This window comes from Petromyzon marinus, chromosome 43 (assembly GCF_048934315.1).
Source record: "Petromyzon marinus isolate PM22_M1 ecotype Great Lakes invasive population chromosome 43, UKy_Petmar_22M1.pri1.0, whole genome shotgun sequence".
Taxonomy (NCBI): Eukaryota; Metazoa; Chordata; class Hyperoartia; order Petromyzontiformes; family Petromyzontidae; genus Petromyzon; species Petromyzon marinus.
Window position 1 is genome coordinate 3257243 of NC_133709.1, and position 14062 is coordinate 3271304.

The 14062-nt window shown below is 51.5% G+C and overlaps 1 protein-coding gene across 1 annotated transcript; it reads left to right on the top strand.

Moving 5' to 3' along the window:
• The first annotated feature begins 958 nt into the window (after window positions 1-958).
• Window positions 959-10378, top strand: LOC116951502 (uncharacterized). The gene is made up of 3 exons (XM_032970178.2): window positions 959-1850; window positions 5822-6087; window positions 8550-10378. The coding sequence occupies exons 1-3, from the start codon at window positions 1399-1401 to the stop codon at window positions 9548-9550; spliced, it is 1719 nt and encodes a 572-aa protein (XP_032826069.1). The 5' UTR covers window positions 959-1398; the 3' UTR covers window positions 9551-10378.
• Window positions 10379-14062: the final 3684 nt, after the last annotated feature.

Below are 14062 nucleotides of genomic sequence, written 5' to 3' on the forward strand. Positions count from 1 at the left end.
TCATTTTTTTATATGTAGGAAAAGCAGTAGGGGGTTGGAGAGTAAGCGGCAGGCGAGAGGAGCGAGTGTATGTATGCGTTGTATTGTTCTAGCTGGCCTTTAGGTTTGCACTCAGTTAAACCGAGCGCCGTGGTCTGTACGTGCAACTACGTACACAATAGCGCGAGTGTTAAGAGTGTTTGTAATTAGCGTACAATTGCCCTATTTTGTATACACCTCCTCCTCCTCCTCCCCCACTCCACACTCGTGCAAGAAAGCATAAAGGGACTAACGAACCTATTAGCCCATTTAGCTGTTTATGATTTAGCCAAAAGGAAAATAGTATGTTCGATAATATTGTGTATGTTTGACTTCGGAGCAATGGGCAATAGATGTGATGATGCTGGAGTCTGCCACTCTATTCTGTCCCATAAAGTGATTTTCTACTCCAGAGTAATGGGCAATATATGTGACGTTCAACACCAGATTAATGGGCAATATATGTCATTTTCGATTCCGGAGTAATGGGCAATAGATGTGATGATGCTGGAGTCTGCCACTCTATTCTGTCCCATAAAGTGATGTTCTACTCCAGAGTAATTGGCAATATATGTGACGTTCAACACCAGATTAATGGGCAATGTATATCATTTTCGATTCCGGAGTAATGGGCAATAGATGATGATGTGATGTTCGACTTCAGAGTAATGGGCAATATATGGTGATGATGCTCGACTCTGCTACTCTAATCTGGCCCATAACGTGATTTTAACTCTCGCTCTGTGGTGAGGTTGGGATTTGTCAAACACGTGGAGGGGGGGGGGGGAGTTGGCTCCGCCTGTTCTTAGACATCGGCCAATTGAGACTCTCTCGTCATTGGGCGAAACTTTGGCGAAGTGGCAGCGGTCCGGCTCCTCGATTGGCTGCTTGAGGGGGGGGGAGGGGTCACGACCACGCCCAGTGGGCGGCGGTATAAATATTGGCGGGCGTCCCGTTGGTCGCGCAGTCACAACACGTGGAGGGAGGGCAGAGGGAGGCATGCGAGTCACGTGGATCTGCTGCGAGTTTGCAAATCCCTTAGACCCCGTTATTCGAGGTTAAGATTTTAAGGATTAAAGAGCGACGTTAACAGCGACAATAACAAAACAGGTACGACGGGCGATGACAGCTCGCCGTCGGTAATGCTATCGAGGAGAAGAAGACACTTTTTTATACCACATAAATTATATTACGAGGCAAAGGTAAATTTATAAGTGTAATTAATACCGCTTTGAAATTGCAACTACATATTATTATACCAAAGTCCCGCAAGCAAATTAATTGCTAGTATAAAACAAACCGCACCGAACGTGATACAATTAACAATCATCGTCGTCGTCGTCGCAATCGGGGTCATCGATTCATCATCGGCCAGTCAGCATGTCGGATACCAATCACGAGATGTCGCGCACTCCGAGCCCGCACTGCTCCTCGGACGCCGGGTCGGGACTCGGCTCGCCGGGCCACAGCGACCCCGAGCCGGGCTCCGCCGAGCACGGCGGAGCCCGGCTCGGCGGAGGAGGAGGAGGCTCAGGCGGCTGCAGCTCCTCGGGCTCGGAGCCGTCGAGGGGAGTAGGCGCGGACGACCCCTTCTCGGAGAGCATCCAGGCGGCCGTGAGTCAAGTGCTGGACGGCTACGACTGGTCGCTGTTGCCCGTGCCCGTGCGCGGAGCGGTGGGGCCGGGGGGATGCAAGCCGGGCGAGAAGCCCCACGTGAAGAGGCCCATGAACGCGTTCATGGTCTGGGCACAGGCTGCTCGCAGGAAGCTGTCCGACCAATACCCGCAGCTTCACAACGCCGAGCTCAGCAAGACGCTGGGCAAGCTGTGGAGGTGCGAGGCAAGGCGGCGGGACGCGACGCGATGTGGGGGGATACCTCGTGACGATCCACGAGGTTTTGCTCCGTATTCTTGTACGGGCAAATTGAGTGTTCGTGGGCCGTTTCAATACGGGAGTATTGGTTTTCTTTTTCTATTTGTTTGCGTTTCTCCCTTGTGATGGGACTTTGTAGGATGAACGTTGAGATTTATAAGGGGCACTGGGTGACCAATACGGTCTGAATTGGCCTGTAATAAGGTAGGGCACTGATAACGGGGTTGACAGGTGTGTGTGTGTGTGTGTTGGTGGTGATGGTGGTTGTGGGCCCTGCGCTTGCTGCTGATGCTTCTGCAGATGCCGGGTGACGGGAGTTTGAGCACGACTCTGTGAAAACGCTGCATTCATTGCTACGGTGTTATGTTTAATCACACCGTCGCAATGAATACGGTGTATTTGCTTGGGGGAAATTGTACTGTGTTACCTTTAACAATTCGCGGTTGCTGAAATCCTTAATTTCGATCGGATCATTGGGATTTATTAGTAATAAATCGGCATTTTGCGACCCCCCCACTGTCACTGAGTAGCATATTATTACGTGCCAGGGACTCTGAGATGATAGGACAATAGTCTGAGTCCATACTTGGCAATAAGTAACGGCAAAGCAGTTATAAGTGACTCACAGAATTGTGCGCAGTTGCGTATACAGTCCACGACTTCCCTGAAGGCATTCACCTTCAGCGAGCGCGATGCCGATCACACCACGCGGTTCGAATTCGACGCTCGATCGATGGCTGCGCCATCGCCGCACACGTGTCGAATAAAAAGCAAGAGACAAGTCCTTACTAACAACTCCTTACTTACTAACAACTCCTTACTTACTAACAACTCCTTACTTACTAACAACTCTTTACTTACTAACAACTCCTTACTTACTAACAACTCCTTACTTACCAACAACTCCTTACTTACTAACAACTCCTCTCTCATTTTTCATTGCTGGAGGGGTTGCCGCCCGACCTGAAAATCCTGGCTCCGCCATTGCATACGTGACCGCTAAAGAGTCCACACGTTTTGTGACTTGAACGCGTAAGGATGTGAATTGGAACGTGGAGGGGTTTAGGTTATCCCATGGAGTTGGTGGTTGCTGGCTTTGTGACTTTTGCGTTGCCGTGTTAAGGATGTTATCGGTTGACTTTTTAAGACAAACAGTAGAGGTAAGGGGATGAAACACAATTATTTCCCAGCTTGGTATTAATGGAACTTTGTCTAATTGGACACGGGTGATTCGTTTCCAATGGAGACCCCCACCCCCCCCAACTAACATTTCAGGGATATATTTTAGGGAACACAATTTTCTTTATTAAAACCCTCCAGATGTATCGCACCGGTCTCAATACGCGCATCAATAAATAACATTTTATTTACTAAAGCACTTTATCCAAACATGCCTGTCAACAAATAATCCAATCGCCGGTTTGACAAGAAAGTAAGAATGGTAATTATAGAGCAATGTATGATCTACTATTATTTCCCCCCCCCCCTAAAATAACGATTCAACACTTTAATGAATTGGCCTTAAATACCAGGCTATATAAGCCTGTAAATATGGAATTTTAAAAATTCGGTTTTTATGAGCACGTGCGAGATATTTGACGGGTTTTTTGCTATTTAAGAACATTTCGCGATACACAGCTGCACCCCTGTGTTTAATGCTCCATCGATTTATTTTCGTTGATATCTGCCAATGTATTTCTCTTTTTCTGATGTGTACTCGTTACGTTTCTGAGTCACGGTTGGTTTCTGCCGGGTTTGCTACTCGTGTAGGTATAATGTCAATTAGTGAAACGTTTAATTACAATCAACCCTGCTCCACCCAACACATCCAATCAAAGCAGGTTGTCACGTGGGGAAAAAAAACATTTGCCTGCTTTTTAACAATTCGGTTTTGCCAATAAACCGAATAAATGTGCCAACTGCCAACCTGATTTGATTAACTTCGTCGGTCGGTGGATGTTTTTATGGTTACAATAAAAATTGGCATTGTTACACTCCGCGACGATCTAAAAAAAACGAAATGAACCAGTAAAAAATCGGAATACCGTAAACAATTAATTCAACATCCCTCTCTCTCTCTGCCGCGGTTCTCGTAGTGAATGCCCTGCCTTGCCTCTGCCGGCAAGTTTATTTTGACTCCTGCTACCCTCGCTCCGCTGCATTATGTCGCAGGGCACAACACCGTACGAAGGGAAATGGTAGCATAATCGTAATAATCGTAACAAATCCTGGATTGTTAGGCCGATACATTCTGACAGCGCGTGTGTATGGTTTAGATGACTGCCCACCTCTTGCATTCACAATGATTGACTGGCGGGCTTGCAGCCCCCGGCTCGAGGGACCTCCTTACAGCGAAACTCACCTCTCTCTACGTGCGCAAACGCCGCGCCTGACGTTGCCTTACAACAGAAGCGTAACAACGGTTTGCTGGCTGACTTGTGTATAGCTCTAGATCGCACTTTAAATCGCGGAGTGTCTTACTCTTTGCCCTGGAGAAAAATAAATAAAAATAAAGCGACGTTGCCCGAAACCGTCAACCCCATTATATACAGGATATGTTTTCTGTTGTAAGGGCACTTTTTTTTTCATGCGAGCGCGGATAGGCGTTTCTGTTTTTTTTTAACGCTCAACAACAATCCCAAGCGCACTGCGTCTGCATTGCCAGCCTGCGCGTCCGGTAACGTCGCTGCCAGCACGGCCTAGTCGAGGTGGTACGCGCGTAGTTGTTTCCGTGGACGCCGTGCACAGCTTGTGAGTGTACAGGTGACGAGAGTTACACAGCAACGTGTGGGGCTCACGCGTCTGGCACTCTCAACACTTCAAGACAGCCGGGCCCTTGTGGTGTTTTTTTTTTGTTGTTTAACCTCCCGTAAATCGAGAATCTCCCGCGTTCGTCGTGAGCACTGCCTCGTGCCAGCCGCAAATATATATATAGACTAGGCTAACGTTTCGGGCAATGTGCCTTCTTCGGAGCAGAACAATGACTGATAAAGCTGAATATCGCACTCGGAACCGTGCAGTTGACACGTGTGTGTGTGTGCTTGTACAAGCCACGCCAAAGATCCCCGTCCAGCCTTTAGCAGACTGTTGGGGCAAGTGCTGTGAGCGAGTAGCATCTGTGAAGGTCGGAACGGCACACGATAGGGGTGGGGTGGCCAATACCACGCCCGGCCGCCTTTGTCTCCCTAGTGGCGATTTTCACACACCGCACCAGGTACTAATGTGAGGTTGCGCCGCACAAAGACAAAGATCCCCCGTATCGACTTCGACAGACTTGGGGCAAGTGCTGTTAGCGAGCACCTTTGAAGGCCTGCACGCGGCACACGAGAGGGAGGGAGGTGGTCAATACCACTCTCGGCCGCCTTTGTCTCCCTTGTGGCGATTTTCACACACCGCACTAAGTACTAATTTGGGGCTGAGTCGACCTAAGGAAGGCCCAGGACCGGTTCAGAGTATCGTCACTGGTGTTGGCCGTGAGCGGGAATCAAACTGGGGTGGCCGAGTTGTAAGCGCAGCGTAGCGCTAACCACCGCACACAAAGACAAAGACCCCCCGTATAGGCTTACAGACTGTTGGGGCAAGTGCTTTGAGCGAGCACCTATGACGGTCGGAACGACACACGAGGGAGTGGGTGGCCAACACCACCCCCGGCCGCCTTTGTCTCCCCAGTGGTAATGTTTACACACTGGGGCCAGGTACTCATTTGAGGCTGAGTCGACCCAGGGGAGGCCCAGGACGGGTTCAGATAATCGTCACCGGTGTCGCCCGTGAGCGGGAATCAAACGCGGGATTGACCTACCGCTCCCCACACACGCGCGGACACGAGCGCGCCGTGCCCCGCGACCTTTTAATCGGTAGGTGCCCGCGAATAAACAGTGCCCCTCGCCCAGACTGCGGCCGCTGCAAGCCTCTCCTCCTGTCCGCCGTGCAGGCTCCTGAACGAGGGCGAGAAGCGGCCGTTCGTGGAGGAGGCGGAACGCCTGCGCATGCAGCATAAGAAGGACCACCCCGACTACAAGTACCAGCCGCGGAGGCGGAAGCAGCAGGGCAAGGGTGACGGTGCCGACACGAACAGCGCCGAGCCGGGTCCCCCGCAGCTGCAAGCGCGTGCCCTGGGGGGCGCCTACGTGCATCTGTCTGGCCCGGGAGACGCGGCCCTTCTCGACGTGCACGGCCCCCATCACGGACACGTGGCAGGTGCGCGGCGATACGCACACCCGGGCGCATTCATCTGGGAGGCCAAGGAGTCTTGTGATTTAGACTGGAGGGATCCGACGAGATGGCGAAGCCCGTTTGTTTACCGATGTTCCAGTAAGTCGTCGTCGTCGTCGTCAGCCTTGAATCATCCACTGCTGGGTGAAAATCTCTGCCCCACCACACCGTAGCCACATCTCCGTTTAGCACAGTTGGCTACGTACGGTGCGAAATAAGTTCAACGTACACACATAAACTAAACCCGCGAGGTAATGATTTCAGCCCAGACGCGCACAACGATAGCGCGAAAACCTAATGTTGAATTTAATTTTCACTTAATCGCACGTAAACTCTGGCTCTGGAAGCTAAACAAATGTTCGCTTTGACAGCTGTGCGACGAACACACTCCAGGCGATGTCAGAAGCAGTTCTGTGAAATCACCTTCAGCGGGACGTTTGCTACCACGGGGTATTGCTCTGCGAGAGTTGCGCGTGGACACTTGGTCTGTTGGCATGAGACTGGTAGTACAGTTGTAATAAAACTGAATTAATGGGAATACGAACAAAGGTATCATCATCGTTCGGCCATGATCAATCCACTGCTGGATGAAGGCATTCCAATGCCGCTGGCGGCACTCAAGATCCCGTGGTGCATCAATCCACCTTTCTCCGTCACACGAGATGAATTGATCGCTCCATCTCCTCCGTGGACATCCTCTCCACCAGCGGGTGTATGTGATTGCGCTTAGCTGCTGCTGCCGATGATGATGATAATAATTAAAAAATATGAAACATTTTCATTAAAATAAACCACTTTAATTCCATTGGTGATACCGACGTCAAGTCACGAGATGAACAAGGCAACTTGGAATTCGGGAACGGCCCGCAGAAGGTGATTTAACAGAACTCCTTCCGAAATCCATTTCACGTTTTAGAACCCGACTTTTAGGCGAGACGCCACCGGAACTATGCACTTTAAAATGAAGATTGAAAACTCATTTCTTTAAAACTGCTTTTTGTGTTCGTTTATTATCCTTTCGCCGCACCTCCGATATGCACGGTCGACTACGTACGGTGGGAAAGAATTTCAACATACAGTAAAACCTTGGATTGCGAGTAACTTGGTCTTCGAGTGTTTTGCAAGACGAGCAAAATTTTTAAATAAATATTAATTTGATAAACGAGCGAGGTCTTGCAATACGAGTAGTACGTATATGCTTTGTCTGCCGAGCGTCACGTGATCACGACTGATATACGAGTGCTTTGATATACGAGTGCTTTGGATTTAAAACACTTTCTGGAACGAATTATGCTCGCAATCCAAGGTTTTACTGTACATACAATTCGATATTATAATTCGTGTTTATCGTTGGCGGCTGGGCCGAGTCCATCAACTAACCGCACACACGAGAATTCAGTTTAATTCATGGGGCTGATGGCACCCGAGTTGAAACTCCTCTTCTCCCGTCGTGTTGGCTCAGCGCTCTGACCCCAGAGGTTGCCAGCACGCCTACTCAATCATAATCAGGGTCAAGGTCGAGGGGTCATAATGGATGATGCCACCACACCTCGTCATCACGCTTCCTTCTGATAAGATTCCACAGTTGTTGCACAGTCAATGCCCGACTTCCTAAGGTCTGATCTTGTAGTCTACTAATCAACGCCACTTTATTACGCAGTCGACAGGTCCTTTACTGATCACCAAAGCTGTCTCAACATCCATGTAGATTTGACTTCAGGTCCTCTCCTCGATCGCCCACTCTCTCGGTCACCTGACCCGCACACACGTCTCCCTACCACCACTATCAGTGCCTTCTTGCCACGTGTTAGTCTCAATTCCAAAGTTGCTTCTCCTTCATTGCCATTAAATTCGCTCAACATCGATAATAAATTACGTGAATGATGATGTGTGCGTTTGGCTTACGAGCGTCGATTCTGGCCATTCTGTAGCGCGTATAGAACGACGCGTGTACCTCAACGCCAACTGGGAAGTCCGTACTCCATGCACGATTGCCTCTCCATCAATGTCATACATGCAAGTCTTACCAGCACCTCTGCATCATTTGTCCCACACCTCCACGCCCTTTCATTCGGTTCACGTTGTTCTGCAATGTGCATGTTTAATGACAACGTTGATCATTTTAACACGTAGGTTTTCGCGACCAATATTACCTACGAGAGGGTTTCGTTTGGGCTAAATGGCGTACATATAAATGTGTCGTTAAACCCGCCACCACCCGACACATTTATACCTATGCGATCTCATCCAAAGCAACCTCTTATGGATAACGTTGATCATATCGTTGCTGCTGATGATCGTGATTGTGACGATGACGGCAGGGATGATTATGATGGGCGGTGGCGGTGACGACGACCTTGAAAATAACGACCGCGGTAAAGACGACGACGAGGACGACGAGGACGGTGACGGCGATGACGAACCCCAACAAATGCCCTCGCTCGCAGGTCAACCCCAGAGCCCCCCGACGCCACCGAACACGCCCAAGACGGCCGACCACGGCCCCCCGGGCAAGGGCCAGGGCAAGCGAGGCCACGCCGGGGGCGCCGCAGCGACGGGCGAGGGGCCCCGGCACCCGAGCCTCGACTTCCAGACCATCGGCATGGGTGACATCGCGGCCGAGGCCATCTCGGGCATGGGCAACTTCGACGTCAACGAGTTCGACCAGTACCTGCCCCCCAGCGGGCACTCGTCCGTCATCGCCACCAACTCGGCCGCCGCGTTCGCCGCGGGCGGCTTCGGTGGCGCCGTCGGCGGTGGTCCCAACGCCTCCGCTTCCTCCTCCGCCGCCGCCGCCGCCGCAGCAGCCACCGCAGCGTCCTCGCTGGGGCAGGTGGCCGCGTGGGCTCCGGCCAAGAGCCCCGTGAGCGGCGGAGACCGCGAGCGAGATGGCAGGGAGAGGGCGAGGGGTGGCGGTGGTGGTGGCGGCGGTGGTGGCGTGAAAACGGAGCAGCAGCAGCAGAGCGTGAGTCCGATCCGCTACTCGGCACACTACCAACCCCAGCAGCAGCAGCAGCAGCAACAGCAGCAGCAGCAACAACAGGTCGGCTTCGGCTTCCAAAGCCACCACCCGCACCACCACCACCACCAGCAGCAGCACCACCACCACCAGCAGCAGCATCAGCAGCAGCAGCAGGCCTATGCCGAGCTGCAGGGCGTCCAGCCTCCCAGGGGCTCCCAGCTGCCGGACCTCGTGGCCGCGGTGGCGGCCGCATCGGCCGCGCACGCCGAGCACCACCATCACCACCATCACCTGTCGGGGGCGCCTCCCTCCTTCTACGGGCAGGGTTTGTACCCCGCCGCGTTCCCGCACTACCTGCACGGGACGGCTCAGAGGCCCCTCTACCCGCCCGTGCCGGAGGCGACAAGCCCATCGCCCGCGCAGTCACACAGCCCTCCCCAGCACTGGGACTCGACACCCGTGTACACGCAGCTCAGCCGCCCGTGAGGGTTGTCGAGAGGGGATTTGTGTGGTTTGGTAAAGGGGAGATTGTGGCCGCGGGTGGCGAGGGGGGTTGGGGTGGGGGTGCAGTAACCAAAGGAGACACGGAGTGATTGTTGCTGATTTATTAGAGGCTTTGTTTGGGGATGGTGGTCTCTGCGGACGCGAGGTGCCGGAGACCTGTCTGCTACTACTACTGCTACTACCGAGTGGTCGAGGAGAGCGAGAGGAGGATTCTGGATTCGTAGGTGCCCCTTGCGAGCGGCTGTATATTCCTCGTTGTTTTAGATTCACTGTAATATTAATGATGATGATTTAAAAACACAAAAAAATACGAATTACCGTTCCAAATGGGGGCGGGTGTTTTTAAAGTATTGGAATGGAGACGGAGGTGGCGATGGGGCCGCAGGCGTTCCAGCCGCGCAATTGACACGGGAGTCGGGAATAATTCAAGGAGGTTTTTCTTCTTCTCGTTCTTGAACGACGTCGGGGGTAACGGGAAGACAACGGGTGCCCGTGTGTGTGTGTGTGCGTGTCTGTCTGTCTACCAGCGGCGGTTTCGTCAACGTTTGTATTCACCACCGACGTGCCTATAGTGTATATATATACACACAACACTGTAAAAATAAGACGGATAACCATTTGACTTATCCAGGAAAGCCTCACCGAGTCTCAAGCCCCATATTCAGGAGGGTCATCCGTGGGGATGTTTGGCCAATTCCATGATCGAGTACCGTATAAATGTTATATGCAATCGACAAATACCGTATTCTCTGGATTATACGACACACTTGTGTGTTTTTTGTGTCTAAGAATATTAAAGTAAAAATTGCCGTTGTGGGGTTGCGCGTATTATATAATCTTGCATTGTCGTGTGCGAGCGAGTGACCAGATTTGCATAACTTTATTGACACCCAGTACAAGTTTTATTTTGGGTTGTGGGATGCTTGCGTCTTACTTTCCGGAGCGTCTGATAATCCTCAGAATACGGTAGCGCAGATCGTCCTGCAAGGGCGTCGCGGAGTCCAGAGGACTTATCTCGGCGAGGGAAACCGAGTGCGCGCAGTGCCTTTCCACAGAGAAGGGGGTGGAGGCCGTGAATACACCACCTCCGCAACGACCCTCACCAAATGCATTCTTCCAAGTTCCTCGTCGGGAAGGGCGACCTTATGATTGTCCGACGATCAGGCAGGCGTCTGTCGATTTCGTTCGGGTTTGGTCGGTGGTCTGCGGAATTTTTGCAGTGCTCTGAAGTTAGCGACGCGTGGAACTTAACGATGATGAGGTCGGTGGTGACGGGTGACGGATGGCGATCATCGTCATGGACAGCGAAGATATTCGTGATGCTCTCAACAAAGAAGACGACACCACCACCACCACGACAGGCGCCACGGCACGGCACTGAAGAGAATCTGATGTGAAATGCTGCAATCTGTGAAAGTCTTTACCACCCCGAGGGATGAGGAAACGTCGATCGAGCAGGCAATTTGGAACAAGACCGGCTGCTCGACTGTTTATAAGCTATAACTGTTCTGCCAAGACTGGAGCCCGACGTAAAAAGAAAAAAATCATCCAAGACCAACGTGTAAGTCTTCCAGCAATCAGGCGGCAGACGTAACGATGCAGCGATGCCAACGTTTAAACTTTATATTAAATAAAAACACACACGCACACGAAACAGCTGCTTCGTATCTCGTAAGCTGTCCAACACGTGTTGTGAACGTGCGTTAAATGAGATCTAATAAATAAATGCAAAAGATACTCGCACAATGTAAATTGACCTCGCCATGGCCTCCAATGACACCGCTGTAGACGTGGCCCACGACACGCGCCGGGGCGATGGTGAAGACTTATTTGCAGGGCATATAACCCCGCCGTGTACAAGTCGTCGGCGTTGTTCGCGCCGATGAAAGAGCACCTCTAAGGAAGCAAGTTCGGAAGTGTGGGAGAGCCGTCCGCTTGACACGGGGGGGGGGGGGTGTGATGCAATGCGAGCCCGCGAGCGAGTTCCCAACAGTCGATGCTCTTCGTCCTGAGAACGCGGCGCTGATTGCGCAGTCGAAATGTATAAAATGGGGAGAGACAAATTCCAGGCGCGCGCAGAAAAAAAGCCATTCGTATAAATTACAAGAGGGCTGAAAATATTCGCAGTCACGCTTACAGGGCGCGTCGCTGGAGACTTTTAAAGTGCCTTGATGAACAGCTTTAGCGACGTCCGTCTGTACCCGACGGGAGGCAATGCAACTCGCGTAAAGATGATCCGATATGAACCAAACTTTTTGTTGTTGTTGTTTATGTAAACCTGCGTTGCTATTGGGGGGGGGGGGGGGTACGGGGGAAGCTTTCGGAAGATACAAAAAAACCGGCCAAATTAATGCGAGCGATGCCTAAAACCTCCTGGATACCCCCCTCCTCCCCCCCCCCAAAAAAAATGAACAAACCCCAGCGATAACGATGGGTCCCGCCACGGCATCTCGGCCCGGCCTGGATGTGCCGCTACCCTAGCCGCGTTGTCTCCTCGCGGGCGTAACGCGACCCTCCTTGCTCCGTTGACGCTGGGCGCTGGCGCGTTATCATCTCCAATTGAAAGACTCGCCGCGAGGAGACGGCGCGCGTGTTGGAGAGTGTTAGAGGACGTAGCCTTTGGCGTACGGCATGCGGTTATTTGTTTTGTCTCTCGGTTGAAATAACTCGTTGTCGAACAGCTCAAGGTGTGTGTGTGTGCGTTTTTGTCCGGATTTCGTCTTGCGTTAAGTTTACGCTTAAGAGTAATCCTCCACTTTTACCAGCACTGTGCATCATCATCATCATTGATTGCCATGAGCCATGGTCTATCCACTGTTGGACAAAGGCCTAACCTGCTTGCCGTCTTACGATGCCACAATCCTTTGTCAGCCCAGCACGGGAGTTGAACTCATCGAACAACCGCCGCAAGGGTCGTATTATTTTCCAGACGTGTTTTCCCTCCATTAAAACGTAGGCTTTCGCGACCAATATCATACGTGATTTACGCGATCTAACACCCTCTATTGTGGGTGTTTTCCCTCCTTTGGCTGTCGCTCTGTTTACCAGTCTCTCGACAATCGACCAATGTCCCTTCTTTTTTTAAATGTGTGTCGGTGTGTTCCGCCAACACAGTAGTGCAGTGGTTAGCGCGCTGCGCTGCGAACCTGGAGACCCGGATTCGATTCCCACTCACGGCCAACATCGATGAGGTTTATCTGAACCGGTCCTGGGCCTCCCCTAGGTCGACTCGGCCTCAAATTAGTACCTGGTGTGGTGTGTGTAAACATCTCCACGGAGGAGACAAAGGCGGCCGGACGTGGTGTTGGCCACGAACCCCCTCGTGTGCCGTGCCGGCATTCATAGGTACTCGCTAACAGCACTTGCCCCAACAGTCTGTTCAGGCTATACGGGGTATCTTTGTCTTTGTTCGCCAACACATCTCACGTCAATACGATGTCTCTGGTTGTGTATGTGCGTGCGTTCTCCTTTCTGCCTGTTTGTGTGATTTCATAGAATGCATTGACCCTCGGTTATCTCGTAACTTGTGTTACCCCTTTCTCTGAACATTGTCCATGTTCCTTATCCAACCATTCTTTTTCAGGGGCGCCGCGGTGGCTAGGAGATGTTAACTACCTCGCCTGGTATACAGGAGGTCGTGGGTTCGATCCCGACCTTGCTGTATATTTGGAGTTTTGAATGTTCTCTCCGTGGTCGCGTGGATTTTTCTCCGAGTCCTCCGGTTTCACCCTCCACATTTAGAATGAACATCACGCGCTTAGAGTATTTGGCTGCTATAAAGGTCCACATGATAAGCCACTGCACTGGGCTATACAGCTCAGTGGGTCTTTTTAAATCACTCCAAACTGCTCTATTTCACCTTTAGTTACTATTTTTTTTTAAACTCCCGAGCCGCCTTCAATCATCACCCGAGGGTACACATCAACCTTCTCTGTGTTAGCGTCACGAGGGACGGGCAATTGACTCTATCCCAAAGGAACCACAGTATGAGAGGCATTCCCCCTCGCGGTTCATTCACAATCTACATTTAATACAAATTATATACATTTATTAATATACTGTATAGAATGCCACATATTGTTTTGTTTATATACACACACGACCGATTTATGTCTATGTATGTAGTTGTCAATGCCTTGTTATTGTCGTTATAGTCTATTGTTTTCAGTGTATAATTGGGATACGCGCATTTCATCAACTGTGGCAGAAGTATGATTTCCTATAAGCGGGGCCATCTATAGGAAGGGGGGGGGGGGGTGCGGGGCCTGGGGCAACTCACACACCACGTGGGCTCCCCACCGACGCCTTCAAACTCAACCAAAAGGATGATATCTGACACCGTGACGTCGAAGCGCAGCCCCGCCCCCTCCCCCCCCCCCCAAAAAACGCGGGGCCCTGGGCGGTCGCCCCAATTCGCCGTACCCCTAGGGATGGCTTTGTCCATTAGGATCCTCTGTGAGGACAAGGCAGTTTAATGAGTTATGTGTTCTTCTC